Here is an 18,068-nt window from a genome sequence, read left to right on the forward strand (position 1 = left end):
GTATGTTTGCGGACGCGGTTTGCTCTTTTACTTTTTAAAATGAGACCCTTTCTCCCAGCTTGCTGCTTCTGGTACAGTCACGGCGAACCCAAGCCCCTCTTCAACGTTACCCTGTGGTTCTGGGGACCTGAGGGGAAGACGCAGCAGCCTCAGGGTCCAGAGCGAGCCGTGTGAAAGGCGGTCCTCTTCAGGTTCCACCCCTCCCACCACCCCCGTCAGTTTTATGAACTCGGACTCAAGGCCGTAACTGGGAGGGAATGGAAGAGTAAATCGCATGCGCTGCCTGCTGACCGTCCACATCATGACAGGCCTTTGGGGAAAGCCGTTTAATAACTCGACAGTAGGTTTCCGTGACGTAAGACTATGATCAACCCTCAGCCAAAACCAAAACCTAAAAGAAATCAATACTTCAATGTTCAAAGTCGAGCACCCGGAGAATGACTTTCCACAGGAGGGTGGGGCGGGTGGCGCTATCTGTGGTCACCGTGGGCACCTGGGCAGGAAGTGCCCCCCAGGTGGAGAGCAGCCCAGGGACACAGTGCGCCAGGCGCGGGATGCAAGGCCACCACCTCCGGGCCACGCCTTCCACCATTTCAGTATTTCCGGTCATCTTATTGTACTTGGTTCCTGCCCGGAAAAACTTATTTCTTAAGCTTAAACGGGATGAATCAGGGGCAAAAACAAAAAAACCCCCTGAATACCTCGTTATAAAGGAAAAGTTTCCCCAGGCCTATTTGCAGGGAGAGCAGAAACCTCCCTCAACTTCCACGTCACTCACTGAGTTATAATTTTTATAGAAAATTTTATTCAACATACAACATTTTCCAGCAAAAAGGCAATATACAGGAAGAGTTGGTGTCCACTGCTGCTACAGAAACAAACAAAAAATACTGGAAAAGGATGAAAAATAAGTGTGATCTGCTGATTCTATTTTACTGCACTCAAAACTAGACACGCAGCTGGCGTCAGCTCCAAAGGAAAAGGCCGGACTGAAAGAAAACTACACACAATGAGTATCAACATCAGTGAAAGTCACTTAGATTCACCCGACAAAATGCCACCTCCTCCCAGTGGTAAATTGTACATGTTCATTCATTAAATATACAATTTCAATTTTCCTTTTTTTTTTCTCTTTTTTATTTAGATCTTTTTTATACAAAGTCAACAACTTGCTAACACCAGTGGGCATGCCCTCTTTGCTAAAAGGCCCTCCTTTCTTGGTTCCGCCTGTTCCGTTTTAAGGAGACAAGTCTATTTATAATTTTTTCACCTGCTCGAATGAACTCTTGAGATCGTTAGGTTTGCCGAGAGGCAGCATAGTACACCTTAATTGTATTGAACAGCGTTTTCAATTTAATAAAAAGACCCCCAAAGTGTCTGTCAGGCCTGTATTCAGTGCATCCGCTCTGCAAACGGGCTGCAGGACAGCGGTGGCTGACGGAAGGGAGACGAGTTTATTAAAAACGACCCAGGCAGCTGGGGAGACCGAGGAAGGGGCGACAATACACGAGTGAAGGAAAGAGCGCTATTTATTAGGTTGTGAGTTTCTCTGTTTCGCCTTTACAGATGCACAAAAGGTCATTGAAAGTATAATTGAGGGAAAGACGTCAGACGAGCCTAAACAGAAGACTTACTAGCTGTGGGGCTGGCGGCCGGGCCCCGGGGTGGGGGGACAGCCGAGCCTGTCCAGCGCCGCGCCCGCCGGCTGTTCCCCGACACGCTGACAGCGCCTTGCATCGTGGTTACCATAAAATAACTCTCATTGGCATCCAAGCTTTATAAAAACACCTTCATTTTGCTCAAAAAGGGCAATCAATAGATACAGAGAAGCCAAACTGAACAGCCTCAACAAAATAAAATTAACACCAGCAGCAAATCCTCTTGCTGAAGACTTGGGACAGTGCTCGCGCACCAGAGTTCTTGGCTGTTGTTGAAGGGCACACCCACCGCGGTCCGCCTCGCCCGCCCGCCAGGGGAGGAAGTCAGTTATGGATTTTAATGGCCTTTTCCAGGTATGTGTAGCGACTCCTCTTTGGGGCTTTGTTGAAGTGGTCGAGCCCTAGCCAAGGCCGAGGGTGAGACATGTTACCTGGCGGGGAGAGAAAGCAACTGAGACCACAGAGCCCAGGCTTGGGCCCCCGGAGCGAGGGCACCTGCACCCCCAACCGAGGTCTCGGGGCTCCCAGTGGCGGCACCGTCTCCCCTGGGACCTTAGTTTTTTGGGCCATTGTGTGGTGCCTGCCAAGTTCATCGCTTACAGGCTGCCGTTCCTCCCTGTTCTACAGATGAGGAAAACAAGGCCGAATCTCCCAGCTGGAGAAATACAAGGCCGCCACTCGAACCCAGGGCTGCCGGCCTCCCGGCCACTTACTACCTGCTTCTTCACTGTGGGAGGGCTCTTACCAGGCTGAGGTTCAAAGTCTTTCAAGTTTACTTCATACTCATCTTCATTTATGTACTGGTGTCGGCCCATCATCACAATGGCAAATTTAAACTGAGAGACAAAAACCGAAAACGCCATTAATTCCAAACACTAGCAAAGCTCACACCTCTGGCAAAAAAAAGTCAAGACTTCAGCATCCCGCCCGACAAATTACTCGCAAGTATCCAAGAAGCGCGTACCTTTTCAAACTCCTTTTCCTGGATGTCTAGCAGACTCTGAATCCGCTTCATCACTTCTCTGAAATGCTCGCCCTGCGAACGACAAAGGGCGCATGTGCTCACACAGCTCATGCCCTCCTGTGCCGCCGCCCCGGGGAAGGAACCCCACTGGGCAACACTAACCCAGAGCGCGAGCGCCCAGGCCCCGACCCGAGACACTCAGCCTCTTAGCAGAAGGACGCCTCACCTGGTGTATCCTCAGCAAGAACGGGATCCCGAACGTCCCAAACACCTCTTTGTGGAAATGCGCCACTGTGATCAGCATCTCATTTTCCTTATCTATGTCTACCTGGTCCAAAGGTATCTCCTGGGACACACATTTTTAACACAAGGGGTTGAGAAATTCAGTTAACGCAAACACAGCGCCACGTTTTAATTCTTAATTCTTACGCGCTCCTCCAACAAGGGAAGCTAGGTCAGATTTTTGCCAAAATGTCATGTGTGGGGCTTGTTAGAATAATTAGAGTTTAGAGCCAGGAGAAATATCTAAGCTTATAAGAAAACTCTGGGGACTTCCCTGGTGGCACAGTGGTTAAGAATCCGCCTGCCCATGCAGGGGACACCGGTTCGAGCCCTGGTCCGGGAAGATCCCACATGCCGCGGAGCAACTAAGCCCGTGCGCCACAACTACTGAGCCTGCACTCTACAGCCCGCGAGCCACAACTACTGAGCCCGCATGCCACAACTACCGAAGCCTGCACGCCTAGAGCCCATGCTCCGCGACAAGAGAAGCCACTTCAATGAGAAGCCCGCACACCGCAACGAAGAGAAGCCCCCGCTCACTGCAACCAGAGAAAGCGCGCACACAGCAACAAAGACCCAACGCAGCCAAAAATAAAAATAAATAAACTTATATATTAAAAAAAAGAATCCGCCTGCCCATGCAGGGGACACGGGTTCGAGCCCTGGTCCGGGAAGATCCCACATGCCGCGGAGCAACTAAGCCCGTGCGCCACAACTACTGAGCCTGCACTCTACAGCCCGCGAGCCACAACTACCGGAGCCTGCGCTCTAGAGCGCATGAGCCACAACTACCGAAGCCTGCGCGCCTAGAGCCCGTGCTCCACAACAAGAGAAGCCACCGCAATGAGAAGCCCGCGCACCGCAACGAAGACCCAACGCGGCCAAAAATAAATAAATAAATTTAAAAGAAAGAAAACTTTTTAAAAAACAAAAATTTATTTATTTATTTGGCTACATTAGGTTTTCGTTGCATCACGTGGGATCTAGTTTCCGGACCAGGGATTGAACCCGGGCCCCCTGCGTTGGGAAGGCGGACCCTTAGCCACCGGACCACCAGGGGAGTCCCAAAACGCTGGGTTTTAAGAGACCGAATGATGAGTTGTTCCAGGTACTGTGGGAATCTCAGCAGTTTTAAAATCAACAGGGACCCAGTTTCTGACTAGATGTGCTTGATGATCCACACTTAAAATTAATTCCTAAGGACAAATAAGTGAGGTCTCTGGAGCAGGAGAGAGTAGAAGGGTGGCTGTCGGAAGCCGGGGTGAGAGTCTCAGTGAAGCAGATGGATGGCAGTGAGGATTGTCCGACAACATGAATGTGCTCACACTACTGAACAGTACATTTTAGGTTAGGTCTATTTTATCATAATAAATAAAACATTCAATTTGTCAAAATCTGGCAGAATTAAACTAATCTCAGGGGTCACTTCATCTACCGGTACACAAACAAAACGACAGCCACTCCCAGGAGCTGCCGCACCGCCTGAATAAGCTGCGGGCGGCCGCCCCGCCTGCCGGGGCCCAGGAACCCTCCTCCCTGGTGCAGCCAGAGGGACGCTTACCTCTATTCGAAACGTTCGACTTGTCGCAGGAGATAAACATTCTAGTAGTTCGTCTTCTTGATGCACACCAATAATTTTGTAGCTTACGATTTCTAGCAGCCTGTGCAGAACAAGGAAGAACGTGAACTATATACATTCATTCTAGAAAAAAAACTTTCTAGAAAACTACTCGTCAGTCATTTTATTACAAAGCTACGAAGACTCGCTTGTCTTCTTACGAAGATTTGAAATGTCAAAAGCAGGTATCCTTGGGGAGCAGACAGAACACTGGCCGGGGACCCCCTTGGAGCGTGTGTAAATCTTTCTTGCTATGGTTCCAAACTGGGCAGGGCTTGTGAAACGTTTCTCACCCTTCAGATAACAAAGGCCTCATTCTTTTATTAATTTTGTAAAGAAAACATTCTGGGAACCAAGTAGCCCCAAGGGCTGTTCCATCCTACGAGCTGACCGTAAGACAAGGTGATAAGATTAGCACCCGACTCTCTGAAATAAAAACTGAACATCAAATCTGGGGCTTCTTTCTGCGGCCTGAACACTGGCGAAAACAGATGAGAAGTGACCAGCTTTCTCAGACACAATATCAAGGCCCACGTTTTCCAGCTTCAGCTCATCAGTCTGCTTGAATCACTCTTCCTCTGCTTGGCTTTTCTACCTGAATCTCCCTTTTGCACTACTGCTAATTAATATCCGGAGACACAGGGAGGGAAGACGGGCCAAAAAAAAAAGGTTAAATGTGAAGTATTTATATAAAGCGTTGCAAAGTATGGGCTGAAAGATGAGCATGGCAACTACTGCGGGGGGGGTGGGGTGGGGGGGTGCGGGGGGGCACTGAGCAAGTACAGGGCTGGGCCAGGGCTGCCCCTGCCTCTACCTACGGGATTCGGGAAATACTCGCCTAAGTTTCCCTGATGCCTTCTCGCCGAGTTCCACAGCCTTTTTACATTCCTCTAACAGGTCCCGGACACACCCGTGCTTGTCTGGATATAGTGTTATTTCCTAAGAAACAACAAGATGAAGGCTATACAGAAAACAGGACACACGCAGGGCCTGCTTGGGCCCCTCCCCGCCGACCATCACTCAGACCACCTGCCCAAGCCTGGGAGCCGCCCCACACTGCGGGGAGTCTAAGAAATGCCATTTTGAGGCAAAAAGCTCGCCACTCACAGCACAGCTTCTCAGGAATTTCTCCCCCTGAAAGGTCACTAAGAGGCTGTCCAATTCTCAGCATGGTGAGACAGAGGACAAGGACCAGGGGGGACTGTGTCATTTCAGCCTGACAGCTGCACACAGGTGACAACATGGATGGCACATGTCCCAGATTTCCTCTCAATACCGGTAGAGCTAGAAAGGTGAACGACTTGGGTGTCTGAGTAGGTACAGACTTTCCAGAAGAACCACTTGACGTGAGGCTGTGTCACCTGCAAAGGGCCCAGCGGAGTTGCCGCCGGCTCCAAGGCCAAGCAGCAAGGTCCCAATCAGTCGGAAAGGGTCTCCCTGACACTGTCATTCTGCCTGAAGCCTCAGAGGTGGCGGCGGGGGCCGGGTGGACAGAGCTCATCCCCCCACCGGGGTTCTCAAACTCTCGAGCCGAGCCGCTAACACACGCTACCGCTTAGGGAGCTTTCTTTGGTTGTTTTAGTTTTCAAGGTCTCGGGAGAGAGATACAATATACAAGATGCAATAGAAATAAACACCCATACCATGGAAAAAACTCACCTCTTCCCTAAATTGGCTGTTTAACCATATACACTTAAAACTTCGCCTGTTCTCAAAGTCTGTGATTTTCATCTTAAGCTATTAAGAAAAGAGAGACTCATTTTAGATATGCTTCCACAGAAACCCGAGCCTTCTCCTTATTACCCACGGTTACATTAATTTGGACTCATACCTGCTGATAGTAAAGTTTCTTAGGTTGTCTAGGCTTGAAGAACTGTAGAAGATCTCTTAACGTACCTTCATAATTATGTCTAAGAGGATTACCTGGGCCATCCCTATAACTACACAAGAAAACAGCGTATAAATAAAAGACTTGTTTATTTGCCTAGAACAAGTATCCGCGAGTGAGCACAAAAGCAAACCCCTGGCCTGACGCCTAGACTTGAAATTTGGACTCTGACTACTCCTGTCCCCAGGTCCTAAGTCCCTGCGTCTGTCACACCTCAACACTCTCTGCAAGGGTGACACGGCACACAGACGCCGGGCCGGGCCAGGCCCAGCCGGACACATGGGAGGGAGGTGTGTGGATGAGGTCTCTAGGGTAAGCCTGGCTGTAGATGAGGCTGCCAATTATTTTGACGTCTTGGAGCAGCGTGGTCAAGATGTGAGTGGTGACGATTCTATATCTGAAACTAAGCAAGAAATGGCATGTCGGCTGAGGTGGCCGGCTACTTATTACATTAGTTTGGAGACGTTTGGATGAACTATGGAACACATGCAGTCAAGACCAAACACTGGGCATCTGTGCGTGTGGCTCACCCTTGAGACTTGAAGAACTGGAGCAGCATTGGGTCGGTGTTGAGCCTCTGAGCAACTGTCTTTGCCACCTGGGGAGGGAGGGCCAGAGTCAGAGGGCAAGGTTCACTTCCGGGGAACAAACGGAAACTTGCCGATACACTTTACCACTGGTTATTTGCTTAGTGCTCCTAAAGAAACCCGTTATAAGCAGCCTGAATTTAAATGCCCCGGAAAGTTACCATCTAACAGGAATAAACTATATTCCTTAGTATATTACCACAGGAGCAGCGTGTCTGAGGAAGAAAACCTTTTAGAGTGTTTCTCACTTTCACTGGGGAGGTCTGTCTGTAGATTTATTTCCCGAAGACTTTAATGGTTCACACTTGGCATGTTATAACTGAAGCAAAGTTGCTGTTAAAACTATGATCTCTGAAAGCAACTCATGCCAGGGGTCAAGAGGATTTCGAAGAGCAAGAAGACACGGCCGAGGGTGGGGGAACGGGAGTGAGGGGAGAAGAGCTTCCGGTCCCCTGGCAACGTCAACACCAACCCACTTGCGTCAAGGACCTCCCCAGACAGTGGACTGCGACCCCTCCCCGAGGACCAAATCCATTACACAGCCGCATCAGCAAGCTTTTTAAAGAAGAACTTGGTCTTTCTGCTGTCGAATCTGAAGGGAAAAGAGCATTTTATCAAATACCTGAAAATAATTCATTCTATTTGATAATGTAACCACAAATCCAGGATCATTGGGGATTGTTTTATCACAGAAAATCACATCGACACGGTGGTAGAGATCTCTGAAATATTCCTTTGCAGTGGGTAATTCACTGTTATCATTTTCGGGGTCATCCCTGGGGGGAAAAGCACAGACAATCAAAGTCCAGGCCAGGGTTCGGGCATCATCTCCCAAGTAACAGTGACGCTGAGCAGTGTGGATCTAAACTCAGGTTAGCATTTCCCGATGCTGGGAGCCTGCCCGGCTACCAGGCAAAGGCGATCGGGCACAGAAGGTGTGCGCCGAGCCACGCGCAGGGCTGGCTGCTTTCCGTTCCCCATCTCGCTCCCGAAACAGAACAGCGCCCTCTCGTTCCGCAGACAAGGGAGAGGACTCAGGATGCGCTGCGGGGCCCACCCTGCTGGCTGTGCTGAGTCTACTCCCCGACCGGGACTTGGCAGGTTATCACTTTCCTGCGAAGGCTGCAGGACCGGGTCGTCGCTAAACCTGAAATATTTACTGCCTGGCCCTTCAACGAGAGGTCTGCCACCCCTGCTCCTGGCCACTGGGCCCTGCAGCCTCCGTGTGGCCAGTGCTCAGGGCTGCCCTGCCCAGGCAAGACGGCTTCCAGAGCAAGGAAAAGGCCGAGTGCATCATCAGGCTGCCTTCAGACTGCACACCTGCTGGCTTCCATGCACACAGATTTAAGTGATTACCCAAGTAGGCGCATTCTAAGAATTTCACGTTTTCAAGGAAAGAAAACAACCTTGCTATTCCCTAAAGACCTTTGCCCTCCTGCTAATAGTTGTCATGCTCGCTGTAGACATTTTTGGGAAATAAAAGCATTCAAGGAGGAAAATGTCTGCCACCCCTAATTCCAAAACCCAGAGAAGGCCAACTGCTGTCAACGTCAAACAAAACGTGACTCAGGGTCTAGAGAATCGTTTCCTGGTTCTAGGACTTCTGATTTTAGTACAAAGAGATAACTTCAAAAAGTACGTACTTCTGAAACACTATAATGTCACCATCCATTAGCTCATCGAGGGCTTTATCAAGAGACACGTCATAGTCCTGAATTCTCTCTGTTAAATTCGGTTTAACTTCCTACAGTAAAAGAAAGGACACGGTTAACAATGCAACGTCTGTCCAGTGTTTAATATGGCCACACACTGTATGTATTTTCTCTATACCCAATTCCATCAGCCCTACATTTTGAATAAATAGTAGGAAATACTAGTAATAAGGACGTAATAATCACTGACCCTAAAGAGGGAAACATCAAACATCAGAAATGTACAGAGAGGATCCTGACTCAGGATCACCCGAGGCCCCACTTAGCTGTGGTCTTGACACAACAAATGCAGGGCTAGCAAAAGAAGCAGAAGAAGTCCTCCCCAAACCACTAACCATGTGCTGATTACAGAAAAATAAGGATCCAAACCTCATAGAGGATAAGACTAGTATCTTGGATAAATCCTGCTCTGTCACACATAACTGGGAGCAAGTCACCTAGGTTCAAGAAAAATGAAGAATTTCAAAGCTGTGATACACTGAGACTTTGGCAAAATCAACTCAGAAGGTGAGTGCTGCCAGACTTACGTATTTTACAGGATATTGGTGTGTAGATATGCCCACAGTAATTCAAGCTCCGTGTTTTGGGATCATACATCTTCAAAAATAACATCACATCATCTACAAGGTTAATAAACAGGCTTTGTTAGGATCTTCTGGTCAGTGCAAAGTTAAGAAATAGCAACTGAAATGACACCTTAGGGCACCTAAAAGTTACTGTGTGCAATGAAGTTTGTTAAGAGGCTGATCCTAGGTCTGAGGCATCATTTCAAACCTCAAACCCATGGGAAACACTGCATTTGAAGCAGGAAAGATGAGAATGAGTGCACAGAATTGAGGAAACCTAGTGTTAAGACCTGGTACTCGCTAGCAGAGTGTTTTACCACGGAAGTATCTGTTAAAAGGTTGTGTCTGTGTCTTTGCCGGAGAAGTGACCACTTGAAGTAATACAAATAAGCAATCTTGGACCCACCTGTTCTGTAAATAAAGTCGCGCTGGAAGACAGTTCTTTCACCTAATCTCTACAGCCGCTTAGTAGCTACAATAGCAGGCAGAGGCGGTATGGCCCACAAAGTATGAAATACCCACTATCTGGCCCTTGACAGCAACCCCTGCTCTACACCATCTGTCAAGTATATACAAGACCAGCGTGATTAGCGAAACACGGAACGTGCTGGACTCCACGCTGCTGCCACCTTCTCACCTGCCAGGACGTTACAACCCACAGTCGGTCTGATTTGACTTCATCAAGAAGCCTTGAACACGGTGGCTGTTTCGCGAGCATTTTGGGGATTAACAAGATTTCTTTGCAAGGGAAGAACACTTAACCCTGTGCGTTTAGAACGACACTCCGGGAATAAAAGTCCACTCTCTGGAGGTGCTGGGCTGGGGGAGGCACTCACGATCTTTATCAAACTTGGGTAACGTTGCTCCACTAGCAGCCAGCTCCGGATCAACTGTTTCCAGGAATATTGTCCAAGGGTTTTCATTGTCACTGAGTTCAATCATCTATTCCCAAAAGAGATGCTGGGCTTAGAAGATTTTAGTGGCTAAGTGAGAGTGAAAAACTATATTCAAGTACTGAAGACAAGATCCAACTCTATGTAAACCGGACCGAGGGGGAGACCGCAGGGCACGCGGTGCCTGCCGCGCACGCCCAGACCAGACCAGACCAGACCGCCACACTCACCGTCTTGCTGCCGTCGGCCTCGTTATCCAGCATGGCCGGTCGCTTGGTGCCGTTGCTCCTCGCCTGCATGGGCCACAGTCGAATCTGATCTTGTGGAAATCCCTGGAAAGAATTACAGTTAAATTAATCAAAGCAAAATCCGCTTATATTTTAATTCTACATCAAGGTAATGATTCTATGATCATAAGGGGAAAAAAATCATGATTACAGCTCTCCCTGCCGGTGTGGGCAACAGTGACCTGGCCTTCGGGATCTCTGGTGTCCCAGAACTTCAAGCCCATTTTACCAAGGGGGAGGCGGGGGGAGGAGGGGGAGATGAGGGGAGATGCCAGAGGGCACAACCCGGAAGGGACGGAACTCTGGTCCCAAGCTCACTCTCAGGTGGCGCCTGGACACGGCGCCGGCCTCCAAGGGCAGGACCCTCCAGGGTCCAGCTATGAAAAAGGAGAGAGAACGATCAACAGGAGGACGGGCACGCACCATGGTCTGAGAGAGGTTCTGGACAAACTCAGCAAGCGAGGAGTTTTTCAACACTTTGAACACAGTGTACTTCACTTTTTCTTCATCGTACATATCATTTCCTTGATGGCCACAAAACTGGTCCTCTGCAACAATCTGCAAATAGGCAGGAAAATGCAGAATGGAGTTTACACCACTAACAGACAAAAGAGAACCAGGTCATGCTGATCAAAACCAAGCTTCAAATGCTAAAAATAAAAACAACTAGTCTTTTGCTTTAATGAACCTTCTACAGAAGACCCAAGCAGAAAAGCACCAAAATGACCAAGAACTAAATCAGGTATGAATATTTGGAAACCCTTCATATTTCCATGCGGCCATTCTAAGCTCATCCATAAACATCAACTAGAAATCCATCTGGATGGTGATCCCCAAATATTATAAAGCCAGGATGCACATGTACCTTCTTTTCCAGGTAGTCAATCAACTTGTTAAAACAAATGCCTGTTTCCTAACCGCAACCAAAACCACCTGGCAGTCCACCCCCCACCCCCCCAGCTGCCAGAGCTCTCCCTGCCAGGCCTCACCTGGGTTCTGCTCGCCCTTCCTTCTCTGGTCCCCTGCATGTTTTCTAAACACTAAGACACCGCTGCTCTGGCAGCCTGAGTACCTCTCACATCTAAGCCCATACCCTGAACTGGAAAGAACATTCCCAACGGTGAGGGAACTGGCCTGCAGTTCCTCAGTCGCACGCTCACGGGGCTGCCCAGACCCGCGGCCGACGCCCCGGCCCGCGGAGCAGCTTGGCGCCCGCCCGGAGGCTGACCTGCACTTGCATGTAGAGATGCGCTTCCTGCCGCTCCTTCCGCTTCTGCGCCTCGATCCTCTTCTCTTCTTGTAATCGCTCCACCAACTGCTGAGGGATATCATGGTCGGTGACAGCTTGTAAAACCTCACCTGCAGGACAAACACATCTCCCTTCACCTCTGTGCGCTACGTCATCACAAATAAAGCCACCCTTTAAGTAAAATTACTTGGCACCCTGGGTCCACATCCAAACCCGCAAGCCCAATCCGGCTGCTTCTAGATGATGCTGTAAGGCAGCGTAAGCAGGGAAGTGTCTGGACAGGTGGCTCTCGCTTAGGCCCACTGTCACGTGGTATGAAATGCCCCAGCGGGCGGGACTCGGGGCCCGGCGCGAGCTCGGCACAGCGCGGGCGCGAGCTCGGCACAGCGCGGGCACGACGCGCCCGCCCCACTCACTGAGCTTCGACTCCCGGATGTACACCAGCATGTAGGCGTTGGTGCAGTGCCGCACGGAGAGGTCGTCGTCGTGGCCCCCGTAGTTGTGCTCGATGGCCTCCTCCTTCGTACACCTGGACACCACGTCGTCGTCAAACTTGCACCACTGCAATGGGGAGCAGCAGAGACACGGCGCTTGGAGGAGCACACAAGTAGGCGGCGGCGCGACCTGCCTCGGGCGACCCTCACGGAGCTGCCAGCACTTCCGCCGCCCGCACCCCGCACTCCGGAGAACTGCTAACACCCGTCCACGGGCAACTTCTGTCATGTACTCAAACAGCCTATGCTGAAGCTTAGGCTCCATCTCTGCCCACCGCGGATGGAGCCGTTTTAAATGGCACTAACCCTACAGTTAGAGGTTCCTCATCTGGTGCCACGCGGGTCCCGCCTTCAAATCCCCTCAGCACGCGCTGGGCGGGCTCCACCTTGGCTCTGCTCCTCACTGGCCCTGTGGCCCTGGACACAGACCCCGAGACCCCCATCTGCTCCTCCTGGTGAGGATCACGGGATGGGATCCACGTGAACCAGGCCAAGACCGCGCGTTACATCGCGCGGGTAACGGGGCACGTGCAATGACACACAACCAGTGCAGGCCCAGGAGCGCGGGCCACAGGTGATTATTCTAAGTGGAAGCTAAGTGCCTCATGGTAGACGTAAAGGGATCCTGCAAGGTCCAACGTCCAATACTACTAACGAGATGTATATATCAGGTACAATCATAATTTACCATCCACCTTTAGAAGTATCAGGAACATACAGACACAGAGGCCAAGAAGGGATCCTTCGCTATCAAGGCCAAGTCTGAAGCTGAGTGTCACTGAATTCCCTACACAGCATCACATCTACCCCACCCCCTCCCCAGCACTTACTTTGCCATCCCCTTTGGGGTTTAGATAAACCACATAATGTCCACCATGATTATCTCCACTATGAACCAGGACTGCATGAAGAATATAATTTGCAGGGTCTTTAGGATCCGTTTTTTGCAAAAATTCATCAAGTGGTAGCTGTTCGGGGAACTCAAACCTATTTAAAATAAAAACATTTTAAGAGAAATCCAGGTTTCATTTACTCGTAAAATATTTCATCTTTAGGCTTTATTCCTTGCTAGACCTTCTAACTCATTGGCTCCTCTTTACTCGGAAAGGGCAGCTCCTACTCATCACAACAAATTATTCACACGTCAACAAAATCTGAAGCTTGATTTGAGAAAAATACCTATAAAGCACTGACACACCTAACGGAATTTTAAATTCCAGGATATTACATAACAGTCAGTCTTGTGACAAAAACACACTGACTTTTCTAGGATGTGGATATTTCCAAATGTTGTCATGAACGGGGGGGGGGAGGGGGGGGGGCCTTGAGAGGCAGGAAGAGCGGGAGGTGGGTGCAGGAGGACCATGGTGCCGAGCAGAGCACGAGCCTGGGCGTGGAGGGGCAGCTGCCACCCGGCACAGCCCTTGGGAACTCAGGCCCGGCACTGCCAAGTGTTCTGCATGCCAGATGCCAGAAATCTGGACTTTTATGTGAAATCTCACGATCTGAAAAAATGTTGGCAACTAATTCCAATAAAAATAGAAAGAAAACCAAGGTGAGGACCCAACAAAGCACACCAGCAGGTTGGGCCTAGCTTGCAGGCTGCTGGTCTGTGAGGTCTGCTGTCTCAAGAGACCCCACGGGAAAGGGCAAGAACAGATGAGCAGGCCCGGCTGGTGGCAGGTTGATACGATCAAGTCACACTCTCCACCGAGTATCAGGGGTGACTGACCAACCTCTAGGAGGCTGGTTATTGTCAGGCTGTACCCCCTGACCAAGGAGTACAAAGTTACTGCTCCAACTAATCAGGGTGCAAGTTCTGTCTCCTGAACCAGACAAAGCAGTGTGTGGCAGCAACCTTTTAACTGGTACTTTAAGGATCTAGAAAACACCTGGGATGGGGGACACGCCCACCTACGCCAACATTCCTGAGGATTCTAGCACATTCTATAAGCCTATGCCAACTGAGAGATAACAACATATTGGAGAATCCTATGTAAACCAATAGAGTAATAATAGCAAATGCCACTTCCGGGGAAACCAAAGCCTGTGCAGCAGAAAGCACCCTCTCCCCCACAGACTTCAGTCTGCCACAGTGTAGACAGAGGGGCTCCCTGAGGAGGAGATACAGAGGAAGCAGCCCCTGAAATTATCCCTTTAAAAGCACAGTTCTTGGGACACCTCGGCAGAGAGGAAACCTAAATAAATCAGAGATGAGACCGAAAACAGAAAAACTGAACAAAGCACTGAGACTAACCCCCTAAATCAGGACGATGGGTAAATCTTAACTCTCAACATCCCACTCTAGATTACCTATCGTTGATCTTGATATTTTGGTCCGTCTGAGGGTCATACATAAATCGCATCAGTTGTAGGTGTAACACTGGTGGCAATGTTAGGAATTTCACACCTTTCTCTGCTTCCTGAACATTGAAAAAGAAGCACAGGTTTAGTTTACCTCTACTTATTTCTCGAAGCAACAAAAGCAATAGCGTTTCACAGCAAGGGTGGAACACGTTGGGAACTTCTGGTGGAGAGACGGGCACAGGGTGTCTTTAAATGTTCTGTGTGCGTGATTTCCTCTTAGTTTGCATTATACTCTATCTTGATGTCCAGCGACAGGGGAACAGTTAAGTAAATTACGGCTCAGTCACTTGCTGCCCTATTAACACAGTCATTAAACACTACGAAAATTCTGGAGAAACACGGGAAAATCAAATGGAAAAGCAGAGGATTATGATTATGTGAATGAGATGTGCCTACGGACACCGGAACAGAATAAGACGAGCACGGTCTGGGTTGGGAGAACTGCCCGTGACCGCCGTCCTTCCCCGCACGCACGGTCAGTGCTGACTGTTCACTCCTGCTTCTGAAAACCACTCCGACTCGGTATCAGCAAGGCCCTCTGACCACCGTCCCAGCCTCTGCCCAGGTGTCACCAGCCTCTGGGCCAAAGGACAGCCCCCAACAAGGCCTCTGGAGGAGGGGCCCAGCCTCACTCCTCTGTCCACCTCAGCCAGCTCATTCCTCACTCAAATGAGCCTTTGCCAAAGCCAGTCACCGCCAGGCCATCGGCGGCCCTCAGCACAGCTGTATTTCCTGTCTGGCCCTTCCTTCGGAGCTGTAAACCTTATTTCCAACACTGGCTAGAAAACACCCACCTGGAGGAACTGGTGTCCTCTGTGGCCATGTTCTCTGTTGTACGTTAGCATGGTTAAGGGAACTGGGTAGTTCTGGGAAGAAAAACAAAAACCCAGGAACCTACTGCCACACAAAGGAATGGCACGGCTTTAGTACAACTTATAGAGGAATCCTGTTTCTCAGCCACTGTCCATTGAGAGTCTGACTCTAAAATACCTATTGTTCACCCAGAGCCAAAAATATCCAGTGTGGATAAGGGCAATTCTTGTGAGCTGACTCAAGTGTTTCCTAAGCAAATCCAGTGGCATGTTTGCCAAGTAACTTACTGATCTACAAATCAGTGGCCTGACCAAGCAGGAGGACAGCAGGCCTGTGACCCACGGCAAAATGGGCTCACCAGCACCGTGAATTATAAATGTGCGAGCTTGGTAAACCCAGGATGGTCCGAAAAAAATCATAAATCAGTTGAGCCAGTGAGTCAAGGTTATGAGGCTGCAACACAGACCTGGAGGGCTGGACCCGTGAGGATGCTGCTGACCCACCAAGCAGCCTGACCAGGCCACAGTCCGTGCCCCTCTATCTGACCGTGCACTGCCGCTTGTTTACGACGCTCACTGTTCTGCCAGAGTTCCTGCGGGGCCATGTGGAAAACAAGCAGGGACACCGAGTGTGGAACAAATAACGGAAAATGCACTCCTCGTTCTGGAAGTCAGGCTCCTCAGAAAACTAACTGACACTCCACTGGGGCGGCGGGGGAGCAAACCACCACCACCAGCCAAAACCAGAGTCCCAGTGACTAAGCAGTTCTATCTGTGACTAGGAGAGACTGAGGGAAGCTCTGGCACAGACACCGGTGAAGTAAGGGGCAGAGTCATGGATGGAACTGGCGGGGGGGGGGGGGGGGGGGCGGCGGCGGGCAGGGGGCACACGTGTCGGGTGATGGTTCTGCCTCTGGTAGCCAGGAGGCACAACACCTTCCCCACCCCTGCCTGTCTACACCAGCGACACGATCAGAGCTCTCTAACACAACATCCAGACAGAAATAAAATCCTTTTGCGTTCTAAACACCAGCGGCATGTGAAAAGATACAAGTGAATGCTTAGTTCACAGTTAAGCAAAGGATGTGAAAACAAAGTGGAAAGATACAGCGGGACACTAGCACACAATCTCCAAGTTACCTGCAAGCCATGCTCCCCGGCATCGTATTTATTGTCACCGTCTAGTTGTTCTACTGCCACGTAATCCACAAATGATTCAAATACTTTCAAGAGAGAAAGAGAAAAAAAGTCAGCCGAAGTTATCACTAAAGCTTTGATTATAACATAGTCAATCAATCAATTCAGGCACGCCAGGGAGGAACGTAAATAACTGTAGCTGTGAGCACAGGTCTACAACTTCACTGATCCAGCAAAAGGTGTGAACTCTTAAGGCCACTGAGCGTGGTACATGATAACATGGAGTCAATGTTTTAATAATCTTCAGTAATGTTAAAGTACAAATTTTAACCCAAACACTTAAAGTCGGTGCAGAAAGAGAGCAGGCATGTGGGAGGCTGGGGTAGGGGAAGAGGGGGAGTCTGGAAGGGGACACGAGCTTCTGCTGTGAGAGGGAGTAAGAGCGGAGGCTCCTGTGCACAGCACGGGGACACGGCTGATACCGCTGCCACGTGTAAGTCAAGTTCATTGACTAGAAGGCAGTCACCCTGTCACAATACCTGAGCGTACCAAATAACCACGACGAACACTTTAAACACCTTACAATCCTGTCACTTAAACCACGATAAAGCTGAAAAGGAAGAAGGAAGAATCCATCCAAGGATGATAGCCAATGGACCGAGAGGTAGAGTCTAGAAAGAGGTCTACACAGATGCGAAGGGCTCACTGCTGACAAAGGGGCAGCAGAGCACCTTTGGTCCACTCTGACCATAAGCAGAAAGAAACTATTCTGGGTGGACTGTAAATAAACAGAAAAGAGAAAACAGTAACAGATAAGAGAATTATCTTATGACTCCAGCGCAGGTGTTGTTAGACACAAGAAGCAAAGACCGATACCCTGGATTTCACTACAGTTACGACATTCTGCTAACCAAACGGGCGCACTGCAAGAGTGCAAAGGCAAGCCCCACGCCGGCGGACAGCCCGAAACCCAGGCGAGCGGTAGCGAGCACAGCCGGTGAAGAACTCGCGCGCCGTGGCCATGAGGGAGTAACAGGAAGCGCGCTCCCTCCCTTGCGCGGGGCTCCATTACAAGGCCAACAACCGTGTTCACACGCGGGACAACAGGCAGGGCAGGACGTGGCCGCTGAGAGCCCGCCAACGTCCCAGCTCACTGCCTGGACCTTCCAGGCTGCCGCGCAGGGCAGAGAAACCCCAACGGGCCCCAGAGTCTCCCTGAGACAGGGTGGGGATTTCAGGGGCCCGAGGCAGCGGCCACGCGCAGGACAGAGGGCCCCGGGGAGAGCTGCGCGGGAGAGCCCCGGCGACGTGCAGAGGCCCCTCCTGGTCTCGAAGGAATCAGCTATCTCCAAATAACGAAATGTGCCCCGAAACAAAGGTTAAGAATATCCAATACCCAACAGGACAAAAATCACAACAGCTGGCATCCAATAAAAGATGACCAGACAGGCCAAGAAGCTGGAACTCACAGCCAGAGACGGAAAGTGAATCGATGGAAACAGATCCAGAAATCACGGAATTATTGGACCGGGACATCAAGTTACTACGAACTAC

General features: G+C 50.0%; 1 protein-coding gene across 1 annotated transcript in view; it reads right to left on the bottom strand.

Annotated features, from left to right (window-relative positions):
* Window positions 1-782: 782 nt before the first annotated feature.
* The window catches only part of USP7 (ubiquitin specific peptidase 7), a 56,510-nt gene continuing 39,224 nt past the window's right edge, over window positions 783-18,068 (bottom strand). Inside the window, exons 11-31 of the mRNA XM_068565368.1 lie at window positions 16,518-16,600; window positions 14,512-14,621; window positions 13,029-13,185; window positions 12,121-12,265; window positions 11,684-11,814; window positions 10,879-11,013; window positions 10,399-10,500; window positions 10,112-10,217; window positions 9,237-9,329; window positions 9,079-9,146; window positions 8,641-8,741; window positions 7,620-7,773; window positions 6,941-7,008; window positions 6,354-6,462; window positions 6,182-6,259; window positions 5,361-5,461; window positions 4,466-4,565; window positions 2,849-2,968; window positions 2,623-2,694; window positions 2,404-2,494; window positions 783-2,089 (exon numbers count right to left, since the gene is read on the bottom strand). Of these exons, the coding sequence (XP_068421469.1) occupies window positions 1,983-2,089; window positions 2,404-2,494; window positions 2,623-2,694; window positions 2,849-2,968; window positions 4,466-4,565; window positions 5,361-5,461; window positions 6,182-6,259; window positions 6,354-6,462; window positions 6,941-7,008; window positions 7,620-7,773; window positions 8,641-8,741; window positions 9,079-9,146; window positions 9,237-9,329; window positions 10,112-10,217; window positions 10,399-10,500; window positions 10,879-11,013; window positions 11,684-11,814; window positions 12,121-12,265; window positions 13,029-13,185; window positions 14,512-14,621; window positions 16,518-16,600 (2,231 nt within the window). The 3' untranslated portion in view covers window positions 783-1,982. The remainder of the gene's footprint in view (window positions 2,090-2,403; window positions 2,495-2,622; window positions 2,695-2,848; window positions 2,969-4,465; window positions 4,566-5,360; window positions 5,462-6,181; window positions 6,260-6,353; window positions 6,463-6,940; window positions 7,009-7,619; window positions 7,774-8,640; window positions 8,742-9,078; window positions 9,147-9,236; window positions 9,330-10,111; window positions 10,218-10,398; window positions 10,501-10,878; window positions 11,014-11,683; window positions 11,815-12,120; window positions 12,266-13,028; window positions 13,186-14,511; window positions 14,622-16,517; window positions 16,601-18,068) is intronic.

This window comes from Eschrichtius robustus, chromosome 16, assembly GCF_028021215.1.
Source record: "Eschrichtius robustus isolate mEscRob2 chromosome 16, mEscRob2.pri, whole genome shotgun sequence".
NCBI lineage: Eukaryota > Metazoa > Chordata > Mammalia > Artiodactyla > Eschrichtiidae > Eschrichtius > Eschrichtius robustus.